Below are 17299 nucleotides of genomic sequence, written 5' to 3'. Positions count from 1 at the left end.
TGCACTACCACTGTTCTTCAGTATGACAACGAAATGGTGTGTCTGGAATATTAAAATATTAGTAAATGCTTAGTAAATACAGTAAATGCTTTCAATTGTTAAAAATACATAAAATAACAGTATGCACACATCTTTTCATTAGATACAGGCTACTGCTTTTCATGACACCATAAATTAAATTATACAATTTTATTTCACCACAGTAACAGTAATTATCATAAAAAATGTATATGGAGTCTTAACTGAGGTTAATAATGCTATTTTAGCATCATTAAGATACTTTCATAGTTTTATTAATATTTAGACTCAAATTTTATATGTACTTTTTTGTTAAATTAATTTGTCATTTTTATTAGTTTTTTTTTCTTTTCTTTTTTTGTATGTATACGGGTTTTATTCATTTTTATTTCAATGGGAAATAAAAATGTGAAATGTTGCCTATAGTGCCTGCTGAAGTAAAATAAGTTTAAGTTTTTAAAAAATATATATTTTATTTCAATTTAGTTTTTTTTTTTTTTTAAGTAACAAATCTGGTTATGGTTTCACTTTTAGTCAACCAAAATAACCCTGGCTAATGGTGGCGGTTTTACTATGGTAAATATAGGCCTGATATTTTGGTGGAAACTGTGGGATGAATTTCATAATGGAAAGTTTTTTTCTTAGCAAAATTAAAATAAATAAAATGCTCGAATAATAAATAAAAATCAATCAATAAAATAGCAGCTCAAATGATGAATCAAACGTTAAATTCAATTTATTTTCATTATTTGATGAATCAGTGAGGTGGGCGTGGTCGTCGCGTAGCTGCAACCTGTCAATCACTGAGAGAGCGCGCGCGTGTGTAATATCTCCCCTCAGACAGTTTTAGTTTAGATTTGTTAGTTATGTCCCGTTTTAAGTGCACAACTGACCGGTTTAACTCGGTTGTCTTGTATTAATTAAATGAATTGAATTACTCTATCGCTCGTCATTTAAACAGAACCGACATTTCACGATATATTCTGCGCGATCGCTTAAGTATGGAATTGACAGGCCACATCAAAACCAGACCATTTTAAAATTTTACAATTCCGTTTAACTGAGGGGTAAAATGTGTACTTTCCCTGAAAACTGCACTCCAATCGCGTGAAGATCATATCTTGTAAATTCTTAGCTTTTTTGTTTACTTTTTAAGCTGCTTTGGTGTGATTTCAACATGAATTCCTGTGGTCAAACCCAACAAATGGTCAGTTTCATGGCTGTCGGGTATAAGGGCATTGATTACATCTCTGAGGTGAGTTCCCACCACTGACCTATAATAGAGAACAGTATATAGATTATATAAATAAGTGGTTCCCAGTCTGATTTCCATTGTATTCTGAACAATATTTTAGGTTTTATACATTGTTGAGATGTTTTTTTTTTTTCAATATAAAACGACATTAACATTATACATGCACTTTCATACAAATGGAAATATTTAACATTATACAATTATGCATACAAAATAAAACAGAAAAAAGGGTGTTAGTAGTATAAAAACTAGAATAAGGGTACAATCCGATATAAAAATATCAAATAAATACTTTGTAAAGCTCATAAACTTTTAAATATCGAGATGTCATCTGTTTCAGGCCTCAGTCAGACGCAGAATGATGATCAGCTTGTTAGAACTTCCGGTTCCGTTCCAGCTGGTCAGTAACATCTACCCACACAATGGACACGTGCAGGACAAAGCTTACAGAGTACCATGGAGTAAGTGTGCCACGTTTGTGTTTAACTGAATATGAAATAAGTTGCTTCCATTGTATTGACGAGCAGCTTTGGTTTTAAAATAATGTCCTTTAAATATCTGTGTTGCTAACTAAGCCTTGGAGACTTTGTGATATCCGAAGATATCATACCAACATTGACTTGTGTCATTTTTGACAGAGAACAAAACGTCAGTTTGTACTCTACAAGTGACTGGGTCTGTAATGGATGATTTGAAGGCCAGCACACGTTTCAGTGACTGTTTGGAGAGGTTTGAACCGTTTTTGTAATGTCCTTTGATACGATCTATCTCAGTTTATTTTGTATTTGTGTCTGCAGATTAAATCTCTCCTGAAGATTAAATATCTCTCAGTTGTGTTTAAATGAAAAGTCCTTCCAAAATTGAAAATTTGGTGAAAATGTATCCACCCTCAGGCCATCCAAGATGTAGATGAGTTTGTTTCTTCATCATGAAAAGATTCTGAGAAATTTAAAGCATTACATCAATTGCTGGATCCTCTGCAGTGAATGGGTACCGTCAGAATAAAAGTCCAAACAGATGATAAAAACATCACAATAATTCACAAGTAATCCACACCACTCCAGTCGATCATATTGCATAAAAACACTTCCTTTAGTGAAAAAGTCCATACAATGTTGTGGTCTCACATCAAAATCCACCAACATATTTGTTTAGAACTGTTTTAGCTTGTAAACAGTTCTTGATCTGTGCCTATTCCTCTCCTGATTCAGATGAGACTGGAGGAAGTTTTGTTATGGATAGAGGACTCGTTTTTAGCTCGGAAGCAATGGGTTGAAGTTTTTTTGAGCTGTTTGGACTCCCACCCATTCACTGCAGAGGATCCATTGGTGAGCAAGTGATTTACTGCTAAATTTCTCCAAATCTGTTCTGATGAAGAAACAAATTCATCTATGTCTTGGATTTCATTGGGGCGAGTACATTTTCAGCAAATCTCCATTTTTGTGTGAACTGTTCCCTTAAATGCAGGCTCTTCATATTAGACTGTATTGTGTTTAGGTTTAATTTGTTGCAGACAGGAAGAGGCCAAGAGGAAGTGGTTCCCAGCTCTAACCCTGCCTCTCAGTGCAGTATTTCTACCACAGAAGCCCTCTGGCTCTTAGATGGAGTTGAGAGCAGTACCACCAGATCACCTTGGGAAGAGAGTTTTAGTCCATGTACACCAGATACATGCTGTGATGGTGAGAACTGGTGTATTCATTGTTATTTTGTGTCATTTCTGTATTTATTGGCTGTGGTATTGTACTAAAAAGGGGTAGATGTGTGCTAAAAATACCTAAAATCACACAGCTTGCTTTCAAACGGGTTTTCAAAGAGTGCTTTATATGTTCTTGAACCACAGAAGTATGACTTATACCATAATGGAAAATCTATCTGTTAATCTGTCCTCTCCTTGTCTCCTAAATCTTAGATCTTTCTCTGCCAGAGGAGGTGATATTCAGTGACCATCTGCAGCAGTTCAAAAGCCACCTACCACCATTTCAAATGATGCTTCAGAGGCTAAACATCATTATTGTCTCGGATCCAGTTCTCAATTCATCAGTAAATCTCTTAGAAGAGGTTATTTTTAGGTACAACATAAAGCATAACATTAGGGATTAGGCATAAAAAAATCTGAATCATTCACTGATGTGAAAGTTTACTGAGAATTGAACAAATAGTTGTAACCTGGCTCAGAGGAAGATAGAAACCATGCCCATGTCAGTTTGTCCTGTGTACTGTCATCTGATGCACTGATATTATATTTTCAACTCGCCTGTATTTCCTCCTCCTAGACACTGTGCTTCCTACGATGCAGTGTTAGACAAGGTAACAGGTGCCACGTTTACTTTAAATGCTACAGAAGAGTTCAAAAAAGAGGCAGTACTGAACGAAGAGGTAATCTTCAAAACTAAATCACGTTAAAGTAAATATCTCTCTTGGGTGTGCTTTTTGCGGCTAATGAATTTTAAATACCAGCTATGATATCTTAACAGTCTCTGATGTTGCCTGTTGAAGTTCAAATGGACTGCGTTCCAAGACATGAGCCCAATTATTCCTTTGCGCAAATGCAAGATTTTCTAAATGTCACCCGTGAACCAATAGAAGAATGTTTCCCTTTAAAAGATCTTCTCAAAGAAGGTAAAACTACTACTATACAATGCCCCCAAAGAGTATTTGGAAACTTAAAAATTTCTGAATGTCATTTGCAGTAGATAACAAAATATCAAAGCAAAGTTGTTTATTTTAAAAAAGATAGAACAAGTACACTGTCCAAGCTTATCATTTGAATAAAAAAATAAATACATTTGTTACACATGGGTTTTAAATAATGAAGCAATAATTGCCAATAAATAGCTCAAAAGTGCAAATGCCATTTGCTTTTATATTTTATCTAATGCAGTTACAATCAGACAGTCTGCTTTTTGGTGTCGTTATAGTTTGTATAAAAGTCAATAATAATTATAATTCAATTATAATAGTCACCTCTGGATAAACACACGGCTGAGTTGGAGGTCCTGGAAATGCCTGAAAGCTGCTTTGCTAACATCACCTTCAAGGAGCCACAATCTCCAGGTATGGGAAATTGCATATTTAATCACAATCAAAGAGTGGTTCCCGCTGTAGATTGCTCTTCTAATCTCCAGTGACTTCAAAACCTTTCATTCCAGTTGCTTCGAGGTCTTATGCTGAGATGGAATTAGACCTGCTTCTTTCACCATGTGGTCATACACTGTGTCTACCAGACCTGTGTATGTCCAGCAGACAGCTGTCAGCTGAGATTATGTCACCGGTTTATAAGCCGTGAGTTTGTTGTTTTTGTTATAACAGGGAGAGAAGGCTGTAAATATTTGGTGCATTAAATATGTTGAGACCTCTAGTACAGGCTTGTTTTCACTTGTACATTTATTTTCATTCTTTGAGTCAGCATGAAATGGCATTCACAACCAATTTTCTTCTTTTATACCTTTATACAGCGTGTGCCATTGTAAAAACTGTAAATCTATTCCTCACAACCTCATTTTCATCCATGTTAAAGTCACTATGGCATCTAACCTGATTAAGGTCTATAAAGTAAATGGGTTCAATTTTATTTTTATGTTGACTTTAGGATCAATGACAACACTGCTCATAACAATGGAATATATGATAAAGTAAATAATACGTAATGTACTTTTCCTAGGCATTTCATGTCAGACAGTGATTGTGAAAATATGGAAAAAGCTGTTTGGATGGCAGAGAAACATCCCCAATGTGTGGCTCGATTTTTACTTGCTGGTAATGAGTATAAAATAATGTGAGAATAGGAAGTGTGTATATTTACTAAAAACATTTACACAAATATTCCTATCTTGGCCATTTTGTTTGCCAAGTATTGATGGCTAGATAAAGTTTTTTTTAGTTTTTTTTTTAGAGCCCTTAAACTCCATTGTGTTTTTGTACAGAACCACAGGTAGCTAAGCCATTGGTCCACATTCAGTCACTCCCAGAGCTTCTCACACTCCTGAAGGTGGAGATGGAGCAGGTTGCAGAACCCAAAGACAATATGGGCCAGTTTCACCTCACTGGCAGTACAATGATGCTTCCTGAAAACGTCTTCAGAAATCTCTCCATCTATACTAAGAAAATGTCCACAGAAGACTGTAAGAGAGCTTTGAGAAAGCCACATGTGGATGAAACGTTCTCACCACTGTCTATTGTGAAAATAGATGGTAAGACAGAATACAATATTTGTCTCTCTTAAAAAAAAATAAAAGGCAGAAGGCAATATTACTTGTTTTTTAAAAATATTTTATTTATGGTTTTAAGATTTTGTTAGAATGAAAAACTGCTCTTAATTTCTGTATGTTAATGTTGTGTTTTTACAGAGTTGCTGAGTAAGTGTGCTTCAAATGCAGGTGAGCTTTTTAAGTTTCTCTCATCATTTCATTCAGATAAACCTAAATATATATTTTCCAGTCATGATTGTTTGCTTAATAAGGCTCAATGTTATTTCTCATACTTGAAGTTTGAACAAACAGAATTGGAAAATGGAAAGTCTAGAAATGCTGTTGTGTTAACTGTTAACCATAAAGGAATATCATTTAAGTAAAGATACTTCTGTGATGGCAAAGCTGAATTTTGACGAGCATAAGAGACTTTTATCAAAAACATTAAAGGGGTCATATGACATTGCTAAAAATAACATTATTTTTTGTATTTGGTGTAATGCAATTTGTTTATGCGGTTTAAGATTCAAAAAACATTATTTTCCACATACTGTATTGTATTTTATTATTTTTTATAATATTTTTTTATTTCATTATTGTTGCTCCTCTATACGCCGCCTTTCTGAAACGTGTTGATTTTTACAAATCTCATCGTTCTGAGAAGCGAGATGTGCTCTGATTGGCCAGCTATCCAGTGCGTTGTGATTGGCCGAATACCTCAAGCGTGTGACGGAAATGTTACGCCCCTTACTTTATTGTGAAGTCGTGCCTGGCCCGACGAGTCAAAACAAAAAAAAAACATTATTAACAAGGCATTTGTTGCATCCAATGGGGACATAATTACTGATTATAATGACTTATACTGTCTTTTTACGTGCTGCGTTGTATCGCGCTGCGTAACCATTACCATGCCTGCATTTGTGATTGGAGAAACGATAAACAACAAGCGCTACTCTACACAGCTCAAAATTCGCGTTTCAATAGTCAGTGGCAAATTCTTTAAATATGAAAACATACTTACAGGCTGAGAGTCAGAAGCGCCAGACTGTCCTTGCAAAGTTGGAATTGCCCCACTTTATAGAAACAGCCTTTGTGCACAGCTGGCATTGTAGGCTACTCTCCTAGGTTCAGGAAATAGTCCTCCGTAAAATGTGCTGCACACACTCGAATATTTGGTTTGAACTGTTCTGGAACAGTGTTGTAAATGCAACTTAACCACTGATTTCTAGTTGTGTCCTCTTCTGGAAGCCCGAACAAAGTAGTTTCGCTTTCACAACAAAACACAGCATCTCCAGGACATGGCGCCGGCGGCAGCAACAATACTACAGCGAGAATAAAAATTACGCCCTCTTTCTTTGCGTATACATTTGGGGCGGTGTTATGCAAATCGTCCCGCACTGTGACGTAGACATGTGGGAGCGTGTTGAAATGAGGCTTTTTAGGAGGGCGTGGACAAGTCTTAACTTTTATAAATGATCTCTTTGGTTTTGAGACTTCAGACTTTGCAGCTTTAGGGATCTTATCTATGCACGAACAGCATAGCATATGCATGAACATTGCATAGTGTACAATGGCTGTAAAAGGGGCCAATCCATCAACGTTTAATCACTGTTTTAGTAGTATAGCAACAAGATGCAAACAATATGCATTGACTTGATTTTAGTGTGAGTAAATCACTTACTAACCTTTTTTTGTACACAAAGAGAAAAAGAAAACAACAACTTTACAGCTCATATAATACAACATAAGTTTCAATATAAGTGCTGTTGATTGAGCACAACTTGCCCACCAAAAGTGGACTGTTCCTATCTTTGCAGGGAAAAAAAGAGTCATATATAAATGTTATTTTGGTTTCTCAGCATTGGCACCTTCAGGTCATCCTACTGCAGTTCACCTTTCCCAGAGTAAACCACTGCAGTCAGCTGTACCTGCACAGGTGGATAAAGGTACGACTGTGAAGTTCTTTATAATGGAGTCTCACCAACAAGACATTTCTACAGTGACAACAACCAGAGGACACTGTAAAGCTGCAGAGATAAAGCAACACCAGTCTAGTCCAGCAGAAAGATGCTCTGGGAATTCCTCCATAAGTCCTTCAGAACAGCAGCCCGTCATCTCTAAAGTGATTGAGAAGTCTAAGTTTTCTTCACTGAAGCCCAGTGTTAAACATATTGAAGTGATATCCAATATACAAACCCTTCTTAAGCAGTCAGAACAGAGAAGAGAAGATATGATCTCTAAATCATCTCCATTATCAAACAGTTTGAGAGGAAGAAAGAGAAATAATTCTGTTGTTCTGTCTCATGAAGACCTGAACCCTTTGTCGTCTTTTTTGACATTAAGAACAATGCAAATGCAAAAACCTCAACGGAGCAGTCTAACATCTGCAGGTAGATTGAGAGAATTAATAGTGTTTATTGCAACTTTATACACTGACTGAAACATACGTATCTTATTCTGTCTAATTTCTTTCAGAGGTAAATGTGAGTCAGAATTCTGCAGGAAAAGCCTTGCTAGAGAACAGAATAAAAACAGCGAATCACATCTCAGAAACACAAAGCAGTGTCATTGCCGCTGAGACGAGCTTTCCCCGTGAAGAGAAACAAGAGACCATCAGCAAGACTGTATACGTCCAAGCCACAGGTATCATCATTGCCTTGAATATCGCATAAAAATTATTGTAAACAAAGTACATTTTAAAAAAATTTTTTTTATTCATAATCATTTATTTGTTTGGTTTGAGAAATGAATCACCATATTTCTGTGTTTATTCCTGAAGAGTGTCAAAGAGATGCATATAAGGAGCTGCATGCTTTGGCTCTGCCCTCTTTGGGTAAAATGCAGGAGCTGGGCATCTCTGCTTTGAACAACAGAGACTTTGGTACTCTGTCTTCTGAACTCACAAGATTCCTCGTAAAGCAGCAAGGGAGAATGCTTCAGACAGAACAGAGTCAGAGTCAGAGGAGACACCTTCTCACACATTATAAGAATGCACAGAACAATGTGAAATAGCCAAAGATCATTATATGATGGATTGTGAAGAGAAACATTTTGTTATTTTTGTGGCAGATGGGGACAGTGTGTTTAATGAAATGACACTGCTACATATTCTGGTCACGCTGAAGGAACATGTTCTTCTCACATGTGACCTCAGCACAGCCAATGGTAAATAAACACTCATGTCTCATAGAAAATGGTCTAATATTGCTGAGAGGAACATTTTTTTTAATAATTAAAAAGCATGCCTAATCAATTGAGTTTCTTGGCCCAATAGGGCCCTATGAAATGTTTTTTTTTTTTTAGACATTTTGCATTGTCTGTTATACTTTTTCTGGATTTATGATTCTATACAAATTCATGATCAAAGACAGTTTAATCTTAAAACAATTTAATCTTTTAAAATGTCATCAAATTAATTGGCAAACAAAGTACTGCATAACAGATATTTACTGTTCGAATTTAAACACAGAAGAAAAACTAATATTCCTTCAAAGTTTTAGGAATAGTAATATTACTTGTTTTTTTATTATTATTGGGAAAGTACTTTCTACCCTTCTTTTGGTTTATTAACCTAAAATATGCCAAATTCTGTGACATTGCTGTCTGGCATAAACTGATCTCATTTGTGTTTTGATCATTATAGTGTAGCTCACACACCTGTATATCTGTCTTTGTTTAGGTTACCTGGCTAATGTGAAGGATTCCTGTGCTCTGAGCTGTCTGGATGAGCTGTTGAGAAAGTTTGAGGTGCTGCAGCATCTGATTCAGAAGAGACAAGAACCTAATCCTAAACTCCTGGAGCTTCAGGAGCAGATCAACACATGGATTAATTCCCATACTAACCACAACACTAAAGTGAGATTACAGTTTAAACTATATTATCACACAGCTTTATGTAAAGTTGAACTTTATTTGCATATATACAGTACACTTACATGAACCAATTTATACTATATAGCAAATCTCAATGTAAAATATATTATCACCTATGTTATTGACTATAAGGTGTGATAATATAAATATTAATGTCATGATTCTGTAAAGCCGAAAAATGTTGTAAAAAGCACTATAGAAATCAAATTTACTTGACCAAGCATACTTTTCATGTGACTGTTTAATGATTGTTGTTGAATGTGAGCAGGTTCTAGTTTTGACAGTGAACCGTGTAAACACAGAGTTGCTTGTAGCTCTCAATCAGGTACGAGGTGAGTTAACTTTTCAAGAACCCTCCAGATTTTATAAGACAGGTACTATGTGGTGATTTGTCCTGATTCTGTGTGTGCGTGTGTTTAGGAAACTCTGTGTCTGAAGTCATCCCCGTTGAAGGAAAGAGTAAAGTTGTGAGCAGAGAAGTGATGGACAGGTTTATAGATTTTTTTTTTATTTTGTATTGAATACATGAGGTCTAGATGTATGGTCTGATGTAATGTATTATCTGTTATTGTCTGTCTCCTCTCTCCTCAGACTCTCCTGCAGTAAATGTCTTGTTGTGTGCAGTCAGCACGTTGGTCCTGACTTCCCGTGGCAGAGTTTCAGTGTGGTGTTTGAGCTTCACTCTGTGGGTCACTCACCCTCCGGCAGTGTGTGTTCAGAGAGAAACATCAACTTTATCTCCTTCTCCACTGCAGTGCCTGAATCCAGTCAGTCCAACAAACTTAATGCTCACATGATGTTGATGTTTAATGCACAATTATGTGGAGCAGGATTTTGGATCAGTGAGGTTTCAGTGTTAGTTCTCAGCTTGACGCTGCAGAAATAGAATCCAAGTGTTTGGTAAAATGTCATGTTGCTTGTTACTGCTGTGTGAACAAAAAATTTGCATGCAAGATATATTGTTCATGTATTTTAACAGCATTCAAACACAATGTTATTCATTTGCAAATACACACTGTATTTTGAATGATAAAATATCAAAATTCGGATGATTTGTTCAATGACATTTTTTTCAGTGTTGCAACATATTGCATTTTTGTGTTTGGTTATTTGAATTATTCATTTGCAGATTTCTCAGAAGAATCTACTTCTGCATCATATCTGGACACTATTTCGTTTGTGTTGTTCGTCACTGATGGTTTACTGCAACGCTTAAAGATGCAACGCACACTGGAGACAATGTGAGTTACTATAGTTTCTGTCAACTACTTTGTCATTGTTTTAAATAAAGTGGGCAAAATAAGGTGGTTAGCACGTGAAGTCTTAACACATTGAAATGTAGAGCTTTCGCAAAATTATAAATGTATATTTTTTGTATATTCTCTCTGTCTCTACGTAGTTAGACTATAATAAAACCATACCACAGTTGCATGACTTCAGTGTTCACCAAAGCTAAGCTTTGACAACTCTTTCAGTCTTTATTATTTATTTAACATTGATTTTTGATTCAGAATAGTTTGCAAGAGTGCTTATAAATGCAATGCGGCTGTAATAGCGGACTAGTGAGGTGAGTTTCCCTTTTCAGCGTGATGATGTTTAAGGTCACCAAAAACCTCTGTAGTCACATATTGCAACTTATTAGCAACCACATTTGTTTTAAATCTCGAGTAGGGTATTTCGGATGTATTTTATGTCACCAAATAAAATGTGAACATAACCACAGACCTTATTTCAGGCATTTAACCAAAAACCCATTCAGAACCCAATTGACTTTGGAACAGTGGAACTGGAACTCGTTTCCTTGTTTTAGGACTTATTCCTGCAGCGTTCTATTTTTGCATTCAAAACTATGTATAATGTATAAAAATAAAGGTCCCAAAAGGGTGTTTTTGCAGTGGTGCCATAGAAATCATTTTTCAATTAACAGTTTTTAAATATTTTTTTCTTAGTGTGAAGAACATTTAAAAAATCTAAAGAACCCTATTTTTCACTATGAGGAACCTATTGTGGAATGGAAAGATTCCATGGATGTTAAAGGTTATTTATGGAACCATTGGTGCCAATAAAGAACCTTTTATTTTTAAGAGTGTATGCTGATGTACAAAGACTGTTGTTGGCAGGTACAATATGGTTCTGCTGGAGAGGAAACACTCTCCATCTGCACTGCAGCTGGGTGGAACCCATTATGATGTCATCACCGTGGATGAGAACACCGCCATCCTCATCCAGGTGATGCTCTATATACACACTTGCTCTACCATTCACAAAGTGACTCTGAACATAAATTCTGTGTGTGTGTGTTCAGGAGCTGGGTGAGTTGGACATGAGGATTGGAGTGGTGTCTGAGCGTGTCGTCATGAGACTCACAGTCCTCTCTCTGCAGTTCATCCGCTGCTGGGTCATTCTGCACTGCACTGAGAACCACAGGGCGCTGTCAGTTTGAAATACATTTACATCTGTCTGATCATGTTAACATTCACCCTGCATTATATTTGCTGGGTAAAATCCAATACTTGTTTCTTAGCAATTTTGGGTTGCTGATTCCAAAAATATTGTGCCTGTTTTGCTCTAGCATTTCACACTTTATCACAGTGTGCATTTCATAGCATGTTTGCTTTCTTGTGTTGTCCCATAATCTACATATGTGTTTTATTTCCTGTTTTTTCCCCACTTTTAAGGATTTCCAGTAACATCTATATCAATCTGCTTCATATCTACTCTGCATCTGTGTTGTTTGGAAACAAGCCTGAGAAGTTTGATGTCAAGGTATTTTCTTCCTCATTTATTTAAATTGCCTATATCAGACCTCAAAACAAATGTCAGTGTTTTTAAAGGTTATGCCAAGGCCAGATATAAAATTTCCTTGTATGCTCTGTTGAAAATTATGCATTCAAAGTCTGTGTACATTTTTGGATCATGGCATATATATGTGGTTTAGGTGTTACTGGTGTGTGAGGAAGAAGAGATAGCCAGCTACATCTATAAGATCTCCTTACATACGCTGATGAACTCGGAGAGAGATGGACTGAGCTGGTTGGATAGAGGCTGGCTTAGTGTGCAGCCCACAGAGGTAAATGACAGGTCTAAAATGATTCTAGCACCAAAAAACCCAAATAAATTACCAAAATTTCAATTAGAACTCTGTACACAAAATGCTGCAGACAAAATAAAAGTTCCTGTCAGATCTTGTTTAATTTGTGCATTTTAAAATGCAAAAGTCATAATATAAAAATATTTCGATTTATACATTTTCTTTGGCCAGATTAGAAATAATGTTTCTCTTTCAAATGAGAATTAGAGCAATGTCTCTGGATCCAGTACGATAATACAGTTTGATAAATTGTTTATATATAACATTTTAATATTTCAGTTACTTAAAAAAAAAAAATATATATATATATATTTAAAGAAAAGAACTGCTGTGTCTCTATTTTTTTTGTCAACCTTAACAGATATGAATTAAACACAAATCTGTTGATTTCATAGTCATTCTTCAGTCTGAATGAGTCACACAAAAACATACAAGCTCCAATGTTTATTTTTATTTATTTTTTAAAATTCTAGATATTTTTCTTATTTGTCAAATCCAATATTTTTCAGTCACTCAAACTGTAAAGAAAAAAAGAGATCTGTAGATAATTTCTCTTATTTTAAGTAGGTCCAGGCTGTTGCTAGTAACACCAGAAAAACTATTTTCTGTAGTTATTATGTGTGTGTTACATGGAAAAATGTAAACAACTGTCCACCTCAACAGATTTTCTTCAGTAGATGGTTGTTCTACAACCTGAATTCCAGAAATGTTGGGACGTTTTTAAAATTTGAATAAAATGAAAACTAAAAGACTTTCAAATCACATGAGCCAATATTTTATTCACAATAGAACATAGAGAACATAAATGTTTAAACTGAGAAATGTTACACTTATCCACTAAATGAGCTCATTTCAAACTGCTACAGGTCTCAAAAAAGTTGGCACGGGGGCAACAAAGGGCTGAAAAAGCAAGAAATTTTGAAAAGATTCAGCTGGGAGAACATCTAGCAACTGATTAAGTTAATTGACATCAGGTCTGTAACATGATTAGCTATAAAAGGGATGTCTTAGAGAGGCAGAGGAAAGAAGTAAAGATGGGCAGAGGCTCTCCAATCTGTGAAAGAGTGCGTAAAAAGATTGTGGAATACTTTAAAAACAAAGTTCCTCAACGTCAAATTGCAAAGGCTTTGCAAATCTCATCATCTACAGTGCATCACATCATCAAAAGATTCAGAGAAACTGGAGCAATCTCTGTGCGTAAGTGACAAGGCCGAAGACGGGCCCTCAGACGACACTGCATCACTCATCGGCATGATTCTGTCATTGACATTACTAAATGGGCCCAGGAATACTTCCAGAAACCACTGTCAGTAAACACAATCCGCCGTGCCATCTGCAGATGCCAACTAAAGCTCTATCATGCAAAAAGGAAGCCATATGTGAACATGGTCCAGAAGCGCTGTCGTTTCCAGTGGGCCAAGGCTCATTTAAAATGGACTGTTTCAAAGTGGAAAAGTGTTCTATGGTCAGGCGAGTCCAAATTTGACATTCTTGTTGGAAATCATGGACGCCGTGTCCTCTGGGCTAAAGAGGAGGGAGACCTTCCAGAGTGTTATCAGCGTTCAGTTCAAAAGCCAGCATCTCTGATGGTATGGGGGTGCATAAGTGCATACGGTATGGGCAACTTGCATGTTTGGAAGGCGCTATGAATGCTGAAATGTATATAAAGGTTTTAGAGCAACATATGCTCCCCTCCAGACGGCGTGTATTTCAGCAGGACAATGCAAAACCACATACTGCAGCTATTGCAACAGCATGGCTTCGAAGTAGAAGAGTCCAGATGCTGAATTGGCCTGCCTGCAGTCCAGATCTTTCACCTGTAGAGAACATTTGGCACATCATTAAACGAAAAATACGTCAAAGACGACCACAAACTCTTCAGCAGCTGGAAACCTATATCAGGCAAGAATGGGACCAAATTCCAACACCAAGACCCCAGAAACTCATAACCTCGATGCCCAGACGTCTTCAAACTGTTTTGAAAAGAAGAGGAGATGCTACACCATGGTAAACATGCCCCCGTCCCAACTATTTTGAGACCTGTAGCAGGCATCAAATTTGAAATGAGCTCATTTTGTGCATAAAACTGTAACATTTCTCAGTTGAAACATTTATGTAATCGATGTTCTATATTGAATAAAATATTGGCTCCTGTGATTTGAAAGTCTTTTAGTTTTCATTTTATTCAAATTTAAAAAACGTCTCAACATTTCCGGAATTCGGGTTGAATGTTCAATTCAACTGCATTAATGTGTGTTTATTTTAGGCGGAGCGTTGCCTTCTGCAGTTTCCCTGCATTAATCCTCTGGTTGCTCAACTGATGTTGAGAAGAGCTCCATCACTGCAGTGGCTGCTGGGAGCTTCTTTCTCTGAGCTGCAGGAAATGTTCCCACAGATCCCTCACAAAGTCATTAAGGTAGCACTAGTTTCAAGATCAAACTTTCTCAGTGTACACTGTTGGTCAATAAAGCTTGTTGACATTTTCAAACTATCTTTGTTTTTCCGCAGCTCTTCAGTGACATCGCAGCTGAGTCCAAAGTCAAAAAGAGTGAGACTACATCCTTCTCAAACATAAGCAGCCAAACTCACTCTCCCCTCTGGGAACAGGATCCTGTTAAACCACAGATACAGCTGGAGGATGAGACGCCGCCTAACCAGTTTACAGAGCTGAATTGTCAGTCTTAGTGTTTTAAAGAAGACAAATTGCTTGAACCTCTCAAACAGGATCCAAAGTGAACACCTGCTAAGCACTAAATGTGAAAATAAAATAGCTTTGGTAATAATATATATTTATGAAAAAAAAAATACTAATTTATGACTACATTACAAACAATAACTTTTATTATTGTGTGAATCCTGATACAATTCAAGTAATAAGTAAACTTTTGACTAGAAGTATATTTATTGATGTGTTTATATTTACTGTTTGTACTTTTATTACAATAATCATAATGATAAATATATTTTACTGGCTGGTTAGAAATATATTGTATATGGACGGCAAATGTGTTTGTTGGCAAAAGGTAATTTTGGACCCTGTTTAAATGTAAAAATTAGTATTTTTTTTTTTTTAGCAATCATTTAAATTTCTTCTTCATAACATTAGCAGGTCATAACAGAATGAGAGGAGAGGATACAGCTCATTTTCACTCATACAACCCATTAACGCCAAGCCAGTTCAGCCGAGGTTCAACTACAGCGAGCGCCTGGCAGCTACAGGGTGAAGGATTCATTCAAAACCCAGATCTCATGCCAGGCCGAGCTGTTCCACGAGGGTCTGCCGATGTTCCCTCGGCTCTGCCCACTCCTGAAGTGCTGGGAGGCAGAAACACTGCGTGCGGATTCAGCTTTAGACCGCAGAGTCAGACTCACTGGAGCTCACCTGAGAATGATCTGCCCAACAAGACAGGAGAGGAGAGGAAGAGGCGAGGAGAAGATGTGCACAGTGGTAAAGATACACACACACACACACACACATGCAGCGACACACATTTCTAACCTGCATGACTTCCTGTCTTCTGTGGAACACAAAAATTACATTTTAAACAACATTTTAAAAGTCTCTCAATTAATTTTAGAAAATGTGATTCACAAATGCATGAGCTTATGTGTATTTGTAGTATTATTTGTTCTAAAGACGGTTAACTGAAGTTAAGAAAATTAAAAAAGCTGTCAAATCAAACATTTGTCATGATTATAAAGAAACTTATTTTAGAATATTTTTAGTAAATTGAAATAGATTTGCTAGATTTTTTTTTTCACAAACATTTTATATATTTGCATGAGTTTATGAATTTCTGTTTGTAAATATATAAACTTTCTTGTGAATTCGAGAATAATATTTTGTAAATAAATTAATTTGCTCAGAATTGGTGTTAATTTTCGCTCGTTTTACATTATTTAAAAAAAGGCAAATAACACGTTGAATTGAACATGAAATTTAGTGAAGAAGAATGAAGTAGAAAGACTGAAGTAGTATTCTGTTGTAAAGCATACCACAATAATTATTATAATCAATACACAATAATAAATGTTTTACTTAACACTTTGAAAAATCTTGATTTTGTATTTATTTATGTTACAGTGCATAGAAATCCCATTGACTTTCACTGTACTGTCAAAAACACATATTTTTTCAAATTATTTATATGAACTTTCTCTTTAAAAGAAATTCAGCACAAAAGAATCCGTGGTATCTGGAGAGCAGGAGAGTTTTGCTCTATTGGTCTGTGTCTGTGTGTTTATTCCCAGTGCTTCCGCACAGCAAGAGAGGAAGATTGCTATGTGAACGAGTTCCAGGCAGAAATGACGGACAGACCAGACTGAGATTTTTCTGAGGAAGTTTTGCTACTTCAAGTATATCACTCGCTTGAGTGATATTTTAGAATATTTCTCATGCTCATCTGTATTTTCAGTTTTCATATAGAATGTAATGTTACATTAATACAGTTCAGTCAAATGTCCATTAAAATATGTTTATAATTTATAGTAAATGTATAAAATGAATGGTTTATAATAAATGTAGATATTGTTCTAATAATTAGTACATATTAATGTTTAAACTATCAGCCTTTAGGTGCATTTATATCAGTATTTATATCATAATGACAGTTGCAATAAAAAAAAAAAGAAAGTCAAATCAAACATTTCTTTTCAAATTGACATGATTATAAATACACACACATTTTCTTAGATTTAATATTTTTTAGTATTACTTATTTTTTAGAGGGTTCCCACAGTTGTGACAATTTACTCACTTTGTTTTCCAGGACTTTAAATGTCATGAAAATTTATGAAATTTAAATAATGCCCATCTTTAAAATATTTTAGAATATATAGTTATGAATTAATGCTTGTGAGTGTAATTTCTATAGC

At 35.8% G+C, this 17299-nt stretch overlaps 1 protein-coding gene across 1 annotated transcript; it reads left to right on the top strand.

The window, feature by feature from the left end:
• Nucleotides 1-773: 773 nt before the first annotated feature.
• LOC131540809 (protein shortage in chiasmata 1 ortholog) lies at nucleotides 774-17220 on the top strand. Its single transcript, XM_058776069.1, has 30 exons — nucleotides 774-1273; nucleotides 1614-1734; nucleotides 1912-2002; nucleotides 2771-2952; nucleotides 3183-3342; nucleotides 3547-3649; nucleotides 3748-3962; nucleotides 4155-4167; nucleotides 4234-4327; nucleotides 4423-4555; nucleotides 4935-5029; nucleotides 5197-5463; nucleotides 5620-5649; nucleotides 7320-7850; nucleotides 7936-8103; nucleotides 8240-8410; nucleotides 8530-8625; nucleotides 9140-9315; nucleotides 9602-9665; nucleotides 9754-9823; nucleotides 9925-10100; nucleotides 10463-10574; nucleotides 11454-11562; nucleotides 11639-11766; nucleotides 12012-12099; nucleotides 12272-12403; nucleotides 14691-14840; nucleotides 14933-15098; nucleotides 15531-15872; nucleotides 16676-17220. Exons 1-30 carry the CDS (start codon nucleotides 1196-1198, stop codon nucleotides 16759-16761), a joined length of 4347 nt encoding a protein of 1448 aa, XP_058632052.1. The 5' UTR covers nucleotides 774-1195; the 3' UTR covers nucleotides 16762-17220.
• Nucleotides 17221-17299: the final 79 nt, after the last annotated feature.

This window comes from Onychostoma macrolepis, chromosome 05, assembly GCF_012432095.1.
Source record: "Onychostoma macrolepis isolate SWU-2019 chromosome 05, ASM1243209v1, whole genome shotgun sequence".
In the NCBI taxonomy this organism is placed as follows: Eukaryota; Metazoa; Chordata; class Actinopteri; order Cypriniformes; family Cyprinidae; genus Onychostoma; species Onychostoma macrolepis.
Note: the sequence above shows the minus strand (reverse complement) of the source record. Positions and strands in the feature narration are given on the sequence as shown.